Consider the following 14,179-nt stretch of genomic DNA (forward strand, 5'->3'; position numbering starts at 1 on the left):
TATTTTAAAATAATATAATTTATTAAAATAAGACATTTCAATTGACTTACAAATACATACAATATGTAATGATCACTCAATAAGGAATATACATAGGGAAAATAGCAAAACATTTTTTTTTTCCATTTTACTTCTTTTTCCTTTTTATATTTAGAATTTTTTTACAAGAAATCAACCAGCAGAAATGCAAGTGTCTTGATGAACGCACAACGATGAAGGCAGTGTACATGCCTTGCAATTTAGTCCTACACAATATATGCACAGTTGTGAATAAGTTTGAAGATAAGAATCAAATGTGGGTAAATTCATTTGCTGTACATGATAAACACAAAAAACAGCGAACTAAAAACCATGTAAAAAAATTGTGACCTATCATTGGACGGTATCCATATACAAGTGTTCAGCTCAGACCAGTAAAACTGTCAACGTTATTTGGAGTAATCCAAGCCAATAACTAAGTACATCAGTCCATGTGAAAAATACAGTATTTACAGTTGTAATGGGCAGGGCTGATTTCTTATGCATCAGTCTCTTTCGTCTCGGCGCCTTCCACGTCTTGTTTGTTCTCTCCACCTGTAACAGACAAAGATATCGTGATCATGAGTTGTGGCATTCTCTCAATGTATTTACAATCATACAGTAATTTCAGCAACAAACACGACTAGCAACATGAAAGGACCCCTAGAATACCACATTAGATGATGATTGGTATCACTGTGATACTTATTGAACGTAAAAGAAAAACATGTGAGTTAAAAAAAAATTGCTGTCTTATTTTTGTTGCTGCCATTACTGAACTTGACACTATCACCTACTATCAGACCAACACTCAATACTACCCATCTACATTTCTACACCTATGCTACACCACACTACTACCATCTACTACCAACTACACCAGTACGGTCTACTGTTATTATCTTGTATCCTTAAAATCACCTTCAGCCGGTTGTTCCTCTGTATTTGCTTCCTCACCTTCAGCTGGCGCACTTGTGTCTTCCCCTACATTGGAAAGCATTAGCAATTTAATATTCTCCCATTCACATCGTGAAAGTTGTCAGTCTCACACACATAAAAAAATACATTCTCAGAAGACATGTCTACACTCAAGACAAGTGATTTGGGGGATATATGTATATCGCGTTTTCATGAAAAGCCATTTGGAGCTTCTGAGCAGCGTGAATGATAACATTTCACATGCATGACACGAGTATACTCCATGATATTCACAAGTTCAGCAATTTACTTTCATGCTGATTAGTCAAGACATGTATGGGAGCAATCTGCACTTTTCCTATGGTTCCTAGCATTGGCTTGAGACTATGTCAGTATTCCTGCAGATGAGCTTAAAAGCAAAGAGCAAAATGTCCTGGATTAAACTGAGCAGCATGAGAAAAAAGATCATGATTTGTGAATATGTTCAGATGTGAAGTCATAGTATAGCTTCAAAGTATGATGTGTGCGACAGTCATCGAAATGACAATGCCAAATATATTAACTTATGAAATTACTGTAGTATAGAAAGCTGATTTTAAAATGAAGTTACAGCATGTACAACAAATTGTACATGTAAGAAAGATTGTTGGTAAGTACAGTACATTGATTTGATTAATACTGTTCTCCCATTTCACTGAGGGAGAGATAAAAAGTATGTAATTGGGAACAAGAGTGTTAGGCCGCAGAAACAGAGGTCAAAGGTTAGAGGTCATCCCTGCTCTGCAACTGAGAAGAATTAGTCATCTGCCAGGAGACAGGAAAACCTCTCCTGACTGAAAACATGGAATAATTACTGAACTAAGAGGTGAGTAGAACATACAATGTACTGTCAGGTAATGTGAATTCATGAAAATAGAAAGTCACTCACTTTTGCTAGACATGGGAAAGAGAAATAATTCAAAGTTTGCATTTTGATCGACTGATGGCAGTTGGGAACATTTGAATCTTGCGAGACACATACAGACTCGTAATAATTGATGGAAAGAAAGGTGGGGTATGCATGAGCTACTTACATAAAATGTAAAATGTTTGCATATGATATGTAGCATGGAAATGCAGGAATTCAAACTGTTTGGCGACATTTACAAGTATGTTGTTGTAATGTGTGCAATCTGCACAATTAAGCATATGAGCGAATGCAATAGGTTTTTTTTATCAATGAATATGCACAGGAATAATGATGAGCTTTGGGATCAAGTCTTAGCATTGTTTTCACACCTTTTTCTTCCTCCTTCTTTTCATCAGCAGCTCCGTCACCTTCAGTTGTCTCGGCTGCAGTTTCTGAAAATGTGGGATTGTTAACAGGGTCAGGACAGTGACTGTGAGCTGGTGACCAAGCACCATATGACATGACTATGGCGTACATATTCACTGAATATTTTCTAAGGTACATCATGTACCCTACCATATCTTTTTGCCCCCTTGAATTGTCTCTGTTGTGTTGAGTCGAGTTGTGTTGTGTTGTGTTGTGTTAGTGCATACGATGATACCATATGACAATAACAACAAGACGTTCACATGACAGTACGGAAACAACACACAAATAACATTTTAAAATCAGACACATGGAAGACAAGTGAACAACGTTTGAGAAAAAGTGTCAGAAAGTTGTATTCGAAGTAATACCAGGCAGTAAAATGTGATGAAAATTAGCATTTATATCTATTCTACAACTGTTGACATTTGCGTCTATGCAAACGTTGTGCTTGAGTTCATTCACATCTTTGTGCATCAGATATCATGCAGACCGAGCTACAGCATTTTGTAACGAATGGTTCATTAATTTACATATTATGGTTATAATAAGTAAAATAAGTGAAATGGATTCACAAGATATATTTCCCGGTGTTCTCCTCAGGAATTTCTGCTGGCACAGTGGCTAATTTGCATTACAATAAAAATTATTATGTTTCTATTGTTTTACCAAAATTAAAAAGTAGTGGCCACTGTGCGTTCATTGCTCTGGGGAGAACACTTTTTCCCCTGCTATTCTATTTTGATCTTTGTGTTAACACCATTGCTATTTCCTACAATTGGTGCATGCGCGTTCTCAACAGATTATCTCCTTCACCTTCTTTGGGTGGCTCTTCCGTCTTTTCACCATCCCCCTTTGCAAGATCACCCCAATCTCTGCCTATGTTAAGAGGTGACAATGAGTTGAATGAGAGAATGTTTATGACAGTATAAACAATTAAACAAATCCAGCCTTCACTTGGAAGAGTTTTTTTGGCTAAAAAGATAATTAATCATTTTAAAAAAGAAAATATATGAATGTGGTGTTCAAATGGTGTACATTTATTACATGTGAGACAAGTGAAACCCAAGTTTATAAACCATTAGAAAATTTTTTTTTCATTTTACAATACAAATGTAGTGTTCTTCCAAAAGCCATCTGGAGTGTGACACTGTACACTCTCTGATTTTAACCTTTCACCACAATGGTTTGGCCCAAAGTCATTGCTATTAACAGTGAGTGTGGACCAGTTTAAAAGGGAAGTTGAGGTGAACAGGTTAAAAGCTTGAGACAAATTTACATAACACTTCTGGTGTTATGTAAATTACCCAGCATTCTATGGACGAATTCTGGAAAGAACACTTCATTGTACATTTAGCCGTGTGTTATCTTTCTATTTTAATAGCATGCATATCAAAGCCACCATTCAGTCTCCCTCCAACATTTAAGTGCCTAATCACCTTCTGCTGCTGGTTCTTCTGCTTTTTGTTCATCCGCCTCTGCCTGTGCATCGCCTGTTTTTAAAAATTAGACACTGGATTAAAGCTTGGTTGAACAAATAGTGAGAAGAGTGGTGCAGGATAGATGCAGGGCAACAAGCTTCTATGAGAGGAATTTCCGCGGTGCATTGCAGTTGATCCTGCCCAGAAGGTCTTTACACCATCTAAGCTAGAAGTAGCTGTTTACAGATTTGTTTTCTATTTTTTTGAAATCACCTTCTTGTGGTTGCTCTTCAGTTTTTTTGTCATCAGATCCTGCTAATGCACCCCAATCATTGTCTACGATAAAAGAAAACGAAGATCCAAGACCTTATAAGTTTTAAGTCGTATGCAATTGGACAAAGCTAATAAATCAGAATGCTTTGTTTTACTTCTCATAATTAAGTGATAACAGTGTGCTCTTTTGAGCATTATTTCAGTCCTTCCATCTGAATGGTTGACAGCCAAGTGTTTACCCGGTTGCCATTTTGAATGAAATGGAAATATCACTGAATTTACATTGTTAACATAGCATCAGTATTCAGTATAAAAAGAAATACACAAAATGTTGGTAGCATGACAAAAACGACACGATTTCAAGACAATAGATGCACATGAAGAGAGAATAGAATAAGTACAAATGCAAGAGAATTATACACATGAACAACATATACCACAGGAATACATATCGAGGAAATATATAAATAGACAAAATATGATTACATAAATTATGTTTAACAGTGTAGAATGGTGAGGAATATGGAGAAATGTTAAAGTGTGAAATCTTGGTGTTGGTTTGTAGCATGCAGAATCATCAGTGAGTATGACATCTCTCACCCTCTTGTTGTTCACTCTCTTTTTGTTGGTCGGCTTCCTCTGCTACCTGTTCACCTGGATGTTAATATGCAAATTGCCATCAAAATCTAACAATACTTACTACATAGAACACAGAAAATGTCTGAAATAATGCAGGATGAATTACATAAAGAAGACCACATAGAAAAGATGCATGGTGTATGCATGAAAACAAGATGTCATTTCTATTGAAAACTTCTATATTTGTTGATCCCAAGTGAAATGATTAGTACATGTTTACATCTGTAATCCTTGCTAAGGACCAGAGGGTAACACTATACCATTTTCATTAATGGATCCAAGAACAAATTAGCAAATGACATTTGTTCTTTAGGGGAAAGAAATCTGATGTACATTTTCTTTTGTGTACAGCATTTCTCATCTTACATATAAGGGACAAAGTGTTAGTTGTAGTCACATGCAAAGTTCAGGGGAAACCAATGGGAAAGCCGCATGCAATGTCCACCATCATGGAATTCACTGTACAGGTATTTACGGGAGTCTACAAACTACACCCAACACAAGGAAGACCAAGACAGAACCACTAGTGTACAAGGAGAATAACTACAGGAAAACTAACACCTAGAGAAGCATGCAATATTTGTGGGTATGTTTTTTCATTCATTCAAGTCAAGGGTTTCCAAAATTCACATTATTTTTATTTGAATCTTGACAGTTCTTTTATTTCAAAATATTGACCTCTGCTGGTAATAATAACATAGTAATGATAATAATATTCAATATAGCATATTGAATGGTGTTAGGAAATTCGGAAATGCTATGAAATGATATTTTCATACAATGAAAAAAAAACTACTGTCTATTTTTTGTTTTCACCATTTTGTCATGTTTGTCTGGTACTTTTCTGTATTTACGATGCATGTAAGCACTGGCTGATTCAGATCTACAAAAATGTTTCATATTTCAGTGACTGCTATTGAATGTAGGTCTAAGGAATCCCTTGACTTGTATTCATAGGTCTCCGAGGAGGAATCTTTCCCCTCCCCATTCACCATCTAAAATGGAATGATCTCATGGTCGGAGAGAATGTAAGGTCAAACCATTGTAGGGTGAGTGGGGGTGGCATGTTATGCCACTTAGTCACTGCATGCTCTCACCCTCAACATCGGCGCCCTCATCTTTCTCTTCAACTTTGCCTTCATCTTGTGTCTCAGGTGCAGCCTCACCTTTGAACCATAAGTATAACAGACATTTAAGAAACGCAAGTCGCTGAAAAGCATGGTAACAAGAGTTGATAAAGAAAATTCAAGAACAGCATTGGAGAGTTGAGTGAGTATACAGATGGGGGTAGAAGAAGCAGAAGACAGGCTCACCCTCATTTACTTCATCTGCATGCACTTCACCGTTTTCACCTGGCCGGAGTGAAAGTTGAGATCTCGTTACAGTGTAAGAGAAAGATGGCATTCATAGCACAGTACTGAATAGCAACCATGACATCATACAGATTTACGTGTACGAGTATGCATGAACGCTACCCAAATGAACAGAACAAGGTAATTTCTGGAGAATAATCCCCAGGGAATACAGAGCAGTTGGTCAGTCTGTGACATTCAACAGGCTGGAGTGCCGGAGTACACATCCGCACTTGAAGGTGGCAGGGATCACATGCATCATGCATGCAGAGAACAAGACAAGTGAAGCGAGACCTACTGGCCAAACATACCATGAGGAACAGGATGCAGGGACACCATCCTGAGTGTGCACATGCAATGTGTGTTAAGCAAGTGCAGACATGAAGTCAGTTTGAGTATCGTATGCACGAACAACTTACATGGGGGATTTGGTGTTTAGCTTATTACAACATATAGACGAACAGGAATGATGCATATCATGACAACTGACTACTGCATCACATTTGACAATGGTATGAATTTAACAGTACCCTACACTTGTACATGCATGCCAGGAACTTTTTAACCGCTCACATTGACACTATAACAATGTTAATTTCTACAATGACCTTTGAGCCATTACAATAACAACCATTATACCTATACACCAACATGCCATGTACCATGCCACTGAATTTTCACAGAAACATGTCTGAGATGTACAGAGCCCAAATTTGATTTTCATCTTTTTTGAAATGCTCTGAAGATTGAAAATCTTGTTTTATATTAAAAACATACCCTGAAAATTTTGAATTCATTGACTGCTTTCGGTGCCAGTAACTTTCTTAGTCAGAATTTGAACAGATTTTGCCTGGAACAATAAGTTCACTAGCTAAAGTAAATCTATGAAGATTTGAGAGGACAGCCAATTTCAATCAACCTTTGAACTCTGTAACCTTTCACCTCAGATATACCTTCAGACTCGCTTTCAACTTTCTCCTCCTCCTCCTCCTCCTCATCCCCTTTATCATCACCATCATTATCATCACCATCACCTTCAACACCATCATCATTATCACCATCCCCCTCATCCATGGTCTCATCTTTCTGCCTTTCATCATCAGCATCAGTATTATCTTGTTCCTCTTGACTCTCCCCTCCCCCGTTTTCATCTACGTCCTCGCTATCATCACTTTTTTCCATATCTTCTTCTTTCTCATCCTGCCCCTCATCTGATTCACCCTCTGAAAGCCAGTAGTTTTCATCGTTACTCAGGCCAATCAGGAGATAATTTTATACAATTTGTCGATTGTGTATCTTTGCTTTTAAACCCATGGCTTTGGAGCTCAAGACTTCTTCAAACTTTTCTGAATTTGATAAAAATATATACATGCAGTCTTCCTATCGTTGATTATTATCCTACAAAACTACTTCACAATAACTAAATGCGCATCGCCGCAAACCTAGGTTTATTTTGATATACCAGGTACGTGTCTTCTGTTGTGAGGTTTGGCTTATGGCCGATACCACTTTTTTGTCAGGTTTCCAACAAACAACGCTGACATGTGAATTTTCTGTTTGGTTTAAACAGCAATTGTGAGCCCGATATTTTACTAGTCAGTTTCCCGTCATTTTCCACAATACAAGTGGATTTCACTTGTCATGTTGCACGTTTCCCTACAACACCAGAACCACAAACTTCTCTACCCATGTGCATGCAACTTACTAAACTGAGAACTGACTCGATGCAACACACATAATCCACAACACCATATAGTTACACCAAGTCCCTGAAATGTGTACCTTCTTCAAAACTAGCTTTCTCATAATCCTCATCATAGGACACATCGTCATCATCCTGCCAATCAACATCACCCTTCTCTTGCTTTTCTATCAAATCCCTGTCTTCCATATTTTGGTCTTCATCACCACTGTTTGCGCTATTTCCTTTTGAGACTTGCTGTTCGTTTTCTGCACCATTAGATGCACTGCCTGTGTCTTTTTCTTCTTCTTCTACTGCGATGACATATGCGATGAATTTTCATTATGGCAAAAACTTAATGCTACACACAAAACCCTGCCCCCTCCCCCCTACCTCACAGCCTAATGGTATACTCTGACTAATACTCATAGGGCTCCGATTAACTTTCTGCACAAGTGATACTCTCAGAGGGTAAGGAAGCCCACACAAGAGGGTGAGCAGAATGTGTTTTGTCATCAACTTGCAAAGAAGAGAGTAGGTAGCGAAGAGAGATACAAGTGCTCAAAGAGACTGACTATTTCAAAGAGATATTGCTCAATCTCCCGTAAAAATGGTGGAAGATTGGAAGTGTTGGCGGTGGGTCACAGACGGAAAATCAAAGCCAATGGATAGGAAAGGTATGATGGTATTTCTGGCTGAACAAAGCACTGAAGTACTAGCACTGAAGTAGGATGTACAATACTGGAAGGAAAAGAAACTAGAAAAAACAATCAGAAAAAGTTATAACACATCAAATCTATCACAATTGTGTGCCTGGTATGTTCAGCGTTGCAACATGGGTTGTGATCATAAGGAACAACTCTCTTATCCAGTTGCTCTGTCTGATAGCACTTTGTCATGCTAAGAGTGTTACTCATAAAGGGGTTGATAAATGTGTGTAAGCATGCCAGTTTGTAAATAACAATTGGAACATGCTGGAGACAGAATGAAATAAATGGACGGAACATGCTTGTGACATACTACATTTAGAACATACACAAAGAAGCTGAAGTGGACAGGATGAATATCTCATGCACCATCTGCCAGGAAAAGGATTGCTACCTGTGGAAAATGAAGACCTATGGGATGGAATGAATATGGTAAGTGATGTGAAGAAAACAGATGATGAGCGAGAGAGACATAAGTGTGTTTGTATATGAATAACTACTTAGGCTTGAATATTATCACCCATAGCTGTCCATGCAATGGAGTGTATGTGACAGTCTCACATAGCACAACATGCAAATTAGCAACACCAACTAGATTGCAAGGTTTCAAAACAAAACAATGTATTCCTGGTAAAAGGAAATATACAGGGTTTTAATGTTTGTTGTATTAATTTTCACATTATTCACAGGCGGGTGTTATGTAATATACCATACTTTTCAGGCTGATTATGGTACCGAGGTACAATATGAAACCATAAGGAAGAGTGTGATTTCATTATTTCGTTGCGCCCACAAATCCATAGTGTTTTCTGGAATGAAAAGTGCACCTAGCTGTCACACATGTCTACTGACTTCCCTTATATTTACATTCAGAGAGTCAGTACATGAATGTACAGATTTTTTGGATGTTAGCACTCGTGTGTTTTGATGTTTGCTTCTAAAAGGGACACCATAAATTATCAACATCAACATCAAAACATTGTTCGCCGTGAACTACAGTAAGTTACATGTGTTTAGTTTAGAACACTTTGGGTTTCACAGAGACAGTCAAAACATGACTGGATCATGTTTTACACCTTTCCTTATGTTTCATAAAGTTGATATGTTAGATGGCTTTGATGAACTACACTCTCACCTTCCGCTGGTTTTTCTTCACCTTCACCTTCACCTTCCGCTGGTTTCTCTCCCTCAGCTGTAAAGCAATCGTTAGAAGTCAAGTTATGATTATTCTTCAAACCTGTTTGAAGCCGGCTATATATATTGGCAGGAGTCTTCCTACTTTTCCATAAATATAAAAATATATGAGCCAGAGAAAAATTTTCTGTAAAGAAACTTCATGCTAAAAATTCTATTATTTTGGCATGGTATCCATAAAATTGTGAAAGTGCACTTCTCATGTGTGAAAATGAAGTTGTGCATGTATTAAAATGTTATGACATCAGATATTTCAGGTATTCAATTCAATATACAAATCACCAAGTCAGGACCTCATTTGCATATCAATATGGCTGACTTTAATACATAGATCTGTTGCCTAGCACCACTTGTTATCTGCGCAGCTCTAGAGCATGAAGAAAGATTATCAGCATTAGCATAAAACAAAATGGCATTGCATTAAATTTAATTCAGGTTGTGGATTATGCATGCAGATATGTCAGCATTACTTTAGGAATGCTATGTCAATTAAAAATTTTTATCAAAATAGTGTTAAGTTTAGTAATTATTGAAATTATATGCACATATTCCATTGGTATAGAGACATGTCAAAAATGACACCTTGCATAAAAATCATTGATGTAAGTGATCTATTTAATGCTAAAATATAGCAAAAAATTGAAGTCAGGCAATATTTCAAAGCATTATGGCACAGTATGGTCAAGTACCATACTGTACAGTAAGAACACAATGCTTAATATGCATAAAGAAAAAAGCATTTATGACAATTTTACAGAAAGTTAGCAATATCATAATATTGAGAACAACATGCCACATAGGAGAGAGAATGATAGGATAGTGAGAACGTCAGGAAAGCATACTACAGTACGGGCTGAAAGAATAAAAAGAGTGGACAGAAAGCTGTCGAGTAAAAGAAGCTTGAAAAGTCAATGCTCAGGCTATGCTAAAGGGATGTTTTCTACAGGCAGGCAGGTAACTTGACAACACGACACCAACAGGTACACATGCTCCTGTACAGAGAAGAGAGATTCATCGTTGTCAACTGTACCTTCTGGTTTTTCCTCTCCCTCAGCAGCCGCTGCTTCAGCGTCACCTTCCGCAGCGGGCTGCTCGGCCTCAGCCGCTGCATCACCTTCTGCAGGAGCAGCCTCGCCTTCTGCCTCACCCTCTGCGGCTGCCTCACCCTCTGCGGCAGCCTCACCCTCAGCGGCTGCATCTCCCTCTGCGGCTGCCTCACCCTCAGCTGCAGCTTCCACCTCAGCTTCTCCTTCACCGCCTTCTTGTTTCTCACCTTCTTCTTCTTTTGCTGTGTTTGTGTGCAAAATCTTGCATTAATTATAAATGACTGACACCCTTCAAGCCATGAGATACACAGTTTCATTGACTTGGTGGCGTTTGGTGTTTACATTAGCCTCTATAGAATAATGCTAGACACAATCCCTGAATTCTTTTTCAACTCTTCCTCCCTTGTAAAGAAAAATTAAGGGGAGGGGAGGGGAATTTTGGGCATTCATGTAAGCATTATAGTCACTGAAGCAGAGTGTCTGCAATGGGACAAGCACACAGCTATTCTTTAGATTGTAAATTTTCAAATTCAGTACTGTTAGATTTCCACAATTACAAATGATACTGACGGCATAAAAATTAAATTCATTGTTTATTTTTATGTTTTGAATTTGCGTGTAGTGTTACCACATTGACTTGTCTAAAGACTGCTGACTGGAGAATGCAAAACAACCAGTCTAAGCTTCTGAAACTGTGTCTCTCATTTGTCAAGGCAGAGTTAAAGATCATGCAAGTATGATAAACAACGAGAATACAGAAGATGATTTTGAAAAAAACACTTAATGGGAGAATGTTTGCATGCACTTGTCACACATTATACAGAACTCCAATTTTAACATTACAACATTAAATGACGATGAAAACATGCAGTAGAAAAACCATAGGTAACAAACATGCAGCATTTGTGAATACAAAAAGATTAGAACATTACAAAGCTACACATGGAACAAAGCTGGTTGCACTACAAGCATGCTTAGAAAGCCTGAAAAGGAATGTTCAATCCATATATGGTCAAGATTCTCACAAATATCAGTACTGGAGAAACAGTACACAGGATTTAGCAGTCAATGATATGGTATAAAGTTGGACAGCAGTGATTGGTTCTCTATTTTCCATATTTGGTTGCTGCTTGACCATATATGGTATGTATAATAATACGTTAATGAGAGCCGGTCCTTCATCATTGGCTATCAGACCAAGGGCAGCATGCAAGAGATGGATACACACAGAATGAGAGTGACAGATCTATTTTTGAGGTTTTTTTCAACCTTCTCCTTCATCCTCAGCTTTCTCTTCTCCCTGTTCCTCTCCCTGTGCCTCCTCCCCTTCTGTCGTTTCTTCTTTCTCCTCATCCTCTTTCTCTGTTTCTTCTGAAGTGAGTTAGTATTGAAAGAGCTCAGACATTGCAGACAGAGGATGAAAAAGTGGGAGAGGATACGACCTTTGACCATAGACCCTAAGGTCTATGATGCTTTGACCACTGAATCATCCCAAGCATCTAATTTGGGTTCATACCATGTGGTCATCTTATCAAAGGAGATACATGTAATTCTATAGTATAAACAATTGCTCGAGACTTTTGCGACAAGAATAACATACTGTTGTACATCTTAAAATGTTTTGCAAATCAAAATGTAATATTGTGGAATAGATAATATCCTTGACCTTAAACGGTTATTTTTAGGAGGAGGTTACTATGAATGTTTCTGTAATTTCAAACACTTGACATTTTCTTGAAACTTTGAATAACACATGAACCCAAATATTGATGCACAGGATGTAAACAGGAAGCATATAAACTTTGGTATAAAATGGAGTAGTTCTCTACAACAGAATTGCAGATATACTCAGATATAAACAACAAGATTACTGATATTGCTGTAATGTAAGGAACATTAAACACTATATACAACAGGGTACAAAGGTACAGCACAATTGATAGGCAGGATTTAAAAAACAGAAGTGTACAGTGGAAACATGCATATAATAAATATCAGATACCAGCACACTGCCAGTCACCTCTTGTTGTAGGATGTGTTGCTACTTTAAGTAAGGTCTCACAAATTTTATGCAGTGTTACATGTAATTTTGTGTCGTTATTCATCCCTTTTCATCCTTTTTTACAACTGTGTGTCAGTGTTTTCACAAAAAAACCTTTTAAATGACATATGTCTTCTGCAATATTACAGTATTAAGTTTCGCATGCATGACTGGCAGATCTGTTTGGTATCTACAGGTCCACTCTTTAATTCTGAGTGGAAAGCTAGAAAACAGGTACCTATATATACCGTAGATCAAAACTATATTATTGTACATGCATTTACATTAGCCCGACATTACAACATTAACAGAAATAACATCAAGATATAGTCTTGTACTTGTTCTCTTAGGTTTAAACAGCACCTGAATATTTTTGTCATTAATTTCATTTTGATAGGATAATTTTGATGGCAATTTTATAGTTGTCACAATATAAATTGCCTGTTTTAATTTTTTTGTTTTTCTTGATGTAAAAATTTCTTATCAGAATGTAGGAAACAACTTCTCCCCCAGTATTCAGTGTGGAATTGCCAGTTTTGTGATAAAATGACAAACAGAGGTAGTGACCCTTCCACACACTGCATCAATAAGAGGATAAGATCAACTTTAACTTGATGTTATTCCACTATTTCGAACACTTTACAAATCTGAGGTATTTTTACACAATGCATGCATGGTTAGAAAGCTAAGAGATTGGAGATTTCTTTACAGTATATGCAGACTCTATTACTACGGAAGAAAAGTTAGAAAAGTGATATTAACCTTCCTCTTCTTCTTCATCTTCCTCATCTTTGCCTTCCTCATCCTCATCCTCTCCTTCCTCTCCTGGAGTAAGCAATGCATGAACAAACAAACAGAGTGCAAAGGCCAGTTCATAAAGTGCACAACATATTGGTGGGAGTTTTAATATAAGTTATTTAATTACACTGTCGCCTGAATAAAATGTCTTTCCAGATTAGCCTTTATGTAATTTCTAAAAGCGCATCGATTCAGCTTCACCATCCCTTCAATCAATGTACTGATGTGCTTCCAGATGCACCATTGTCAAATTTCTGAAAGTGTCTTGACTTTCAGATCTACCAAGTACTGGGCAAGATGGTGTATCCACTAAACTGTTGCTGCATGTAGTCAAAAATAATGGGCTGTAACAGTTACCCAGCGTAAGATTTCATAGATCACAAGGTAATACCATTCAAATATTGATGTACATTGTACATGTCCAGTGTTTACATGGCTTTGTCACACTATTCAAGCTGTGTAACAATAAATATATGACACCACAGATACCAGAAGTTTTATGATCCTATGAATGACCCTAGCAACTAGAGATATCATGCATACAAGTTATCTGAAATAAAGTGTGCACTTGAAACAAGTTGGAAAACATGTTCACAGTTATGCTAAATAGGATTATGCAGGTGTATTATAAATTGAATTTGCACACTCCGTGGTTGCAACGTTTGTACAAAGCATAAGGTATCGTGTATGGAACATATTCATCTACGCATGTAAGAATACATCTTTTTCCTGAAAGATTAATAAAACTGCTTAAAACAATCTTGTGTGTATTACAA

At 37.4% G+C, this 14,179-nt stretch overlaps 1 protein-coding gene across 1 annotated transcript in view; it reads right to left on the reverse strand.

Moving 5' to 3' along the window:
• LOC139143549 (thioredoxin domain-containing protein 3 homolog) overlaps positions 1–14,179 on the reverse strand; it is a 31,359-nt gene continuing 17,180 nt past the window's right edge. Inside the window, 15 exon segments of the mRNA XM_070713980.1 lie at positions 1–573; positions 940–1,002; positions 2,215–2,277; positions 3,068–3,130; positions 3,691–3,744; positions 3,946–4,008; positions 4,546–4,599; positions 5,682–5,750; positions 5,898–5,936; positions 6,890–7,159; positions 7,719–7,931; positions 9,460–9,516; positions 10,549–10,806; positions 11,834–11,935; positions 13,368–13,430. Of these exon segments, the coding sequence (XP_070570081.1) occupies positions 518–573; positions 940–1,002; positions 2,215–2,277; positions 3,068–3,130; positions 3,691–3,744; positions 3,946–4,008; positions 4,546–4,599; positions 5,682–5,750; positions 5,898–5,936; positions 6,890–7,159; positions 7,719–7,931; positions 9,460–9,516; positions 10,549–10,806; positions 11,834–11,935; positions 13,368–13,430 (1,487 nt within the window). The 3' untranslated portion in view covers positions 1–517.

Source organism: Ptychodera flava, chromosome 11 (genome assembly GCF_041260155.1).
Source record: "Ptychodera flava strain L36383 chromosome 11, AS_Pfla_20210202, whole genome shotgun sequence".
NCBI classification, from domain to species: Eukaryota; Metazoa; Hemichordata; class Enteropneusta; family Ptychoderidae; genus Ptychodera; species Ptychodera flava.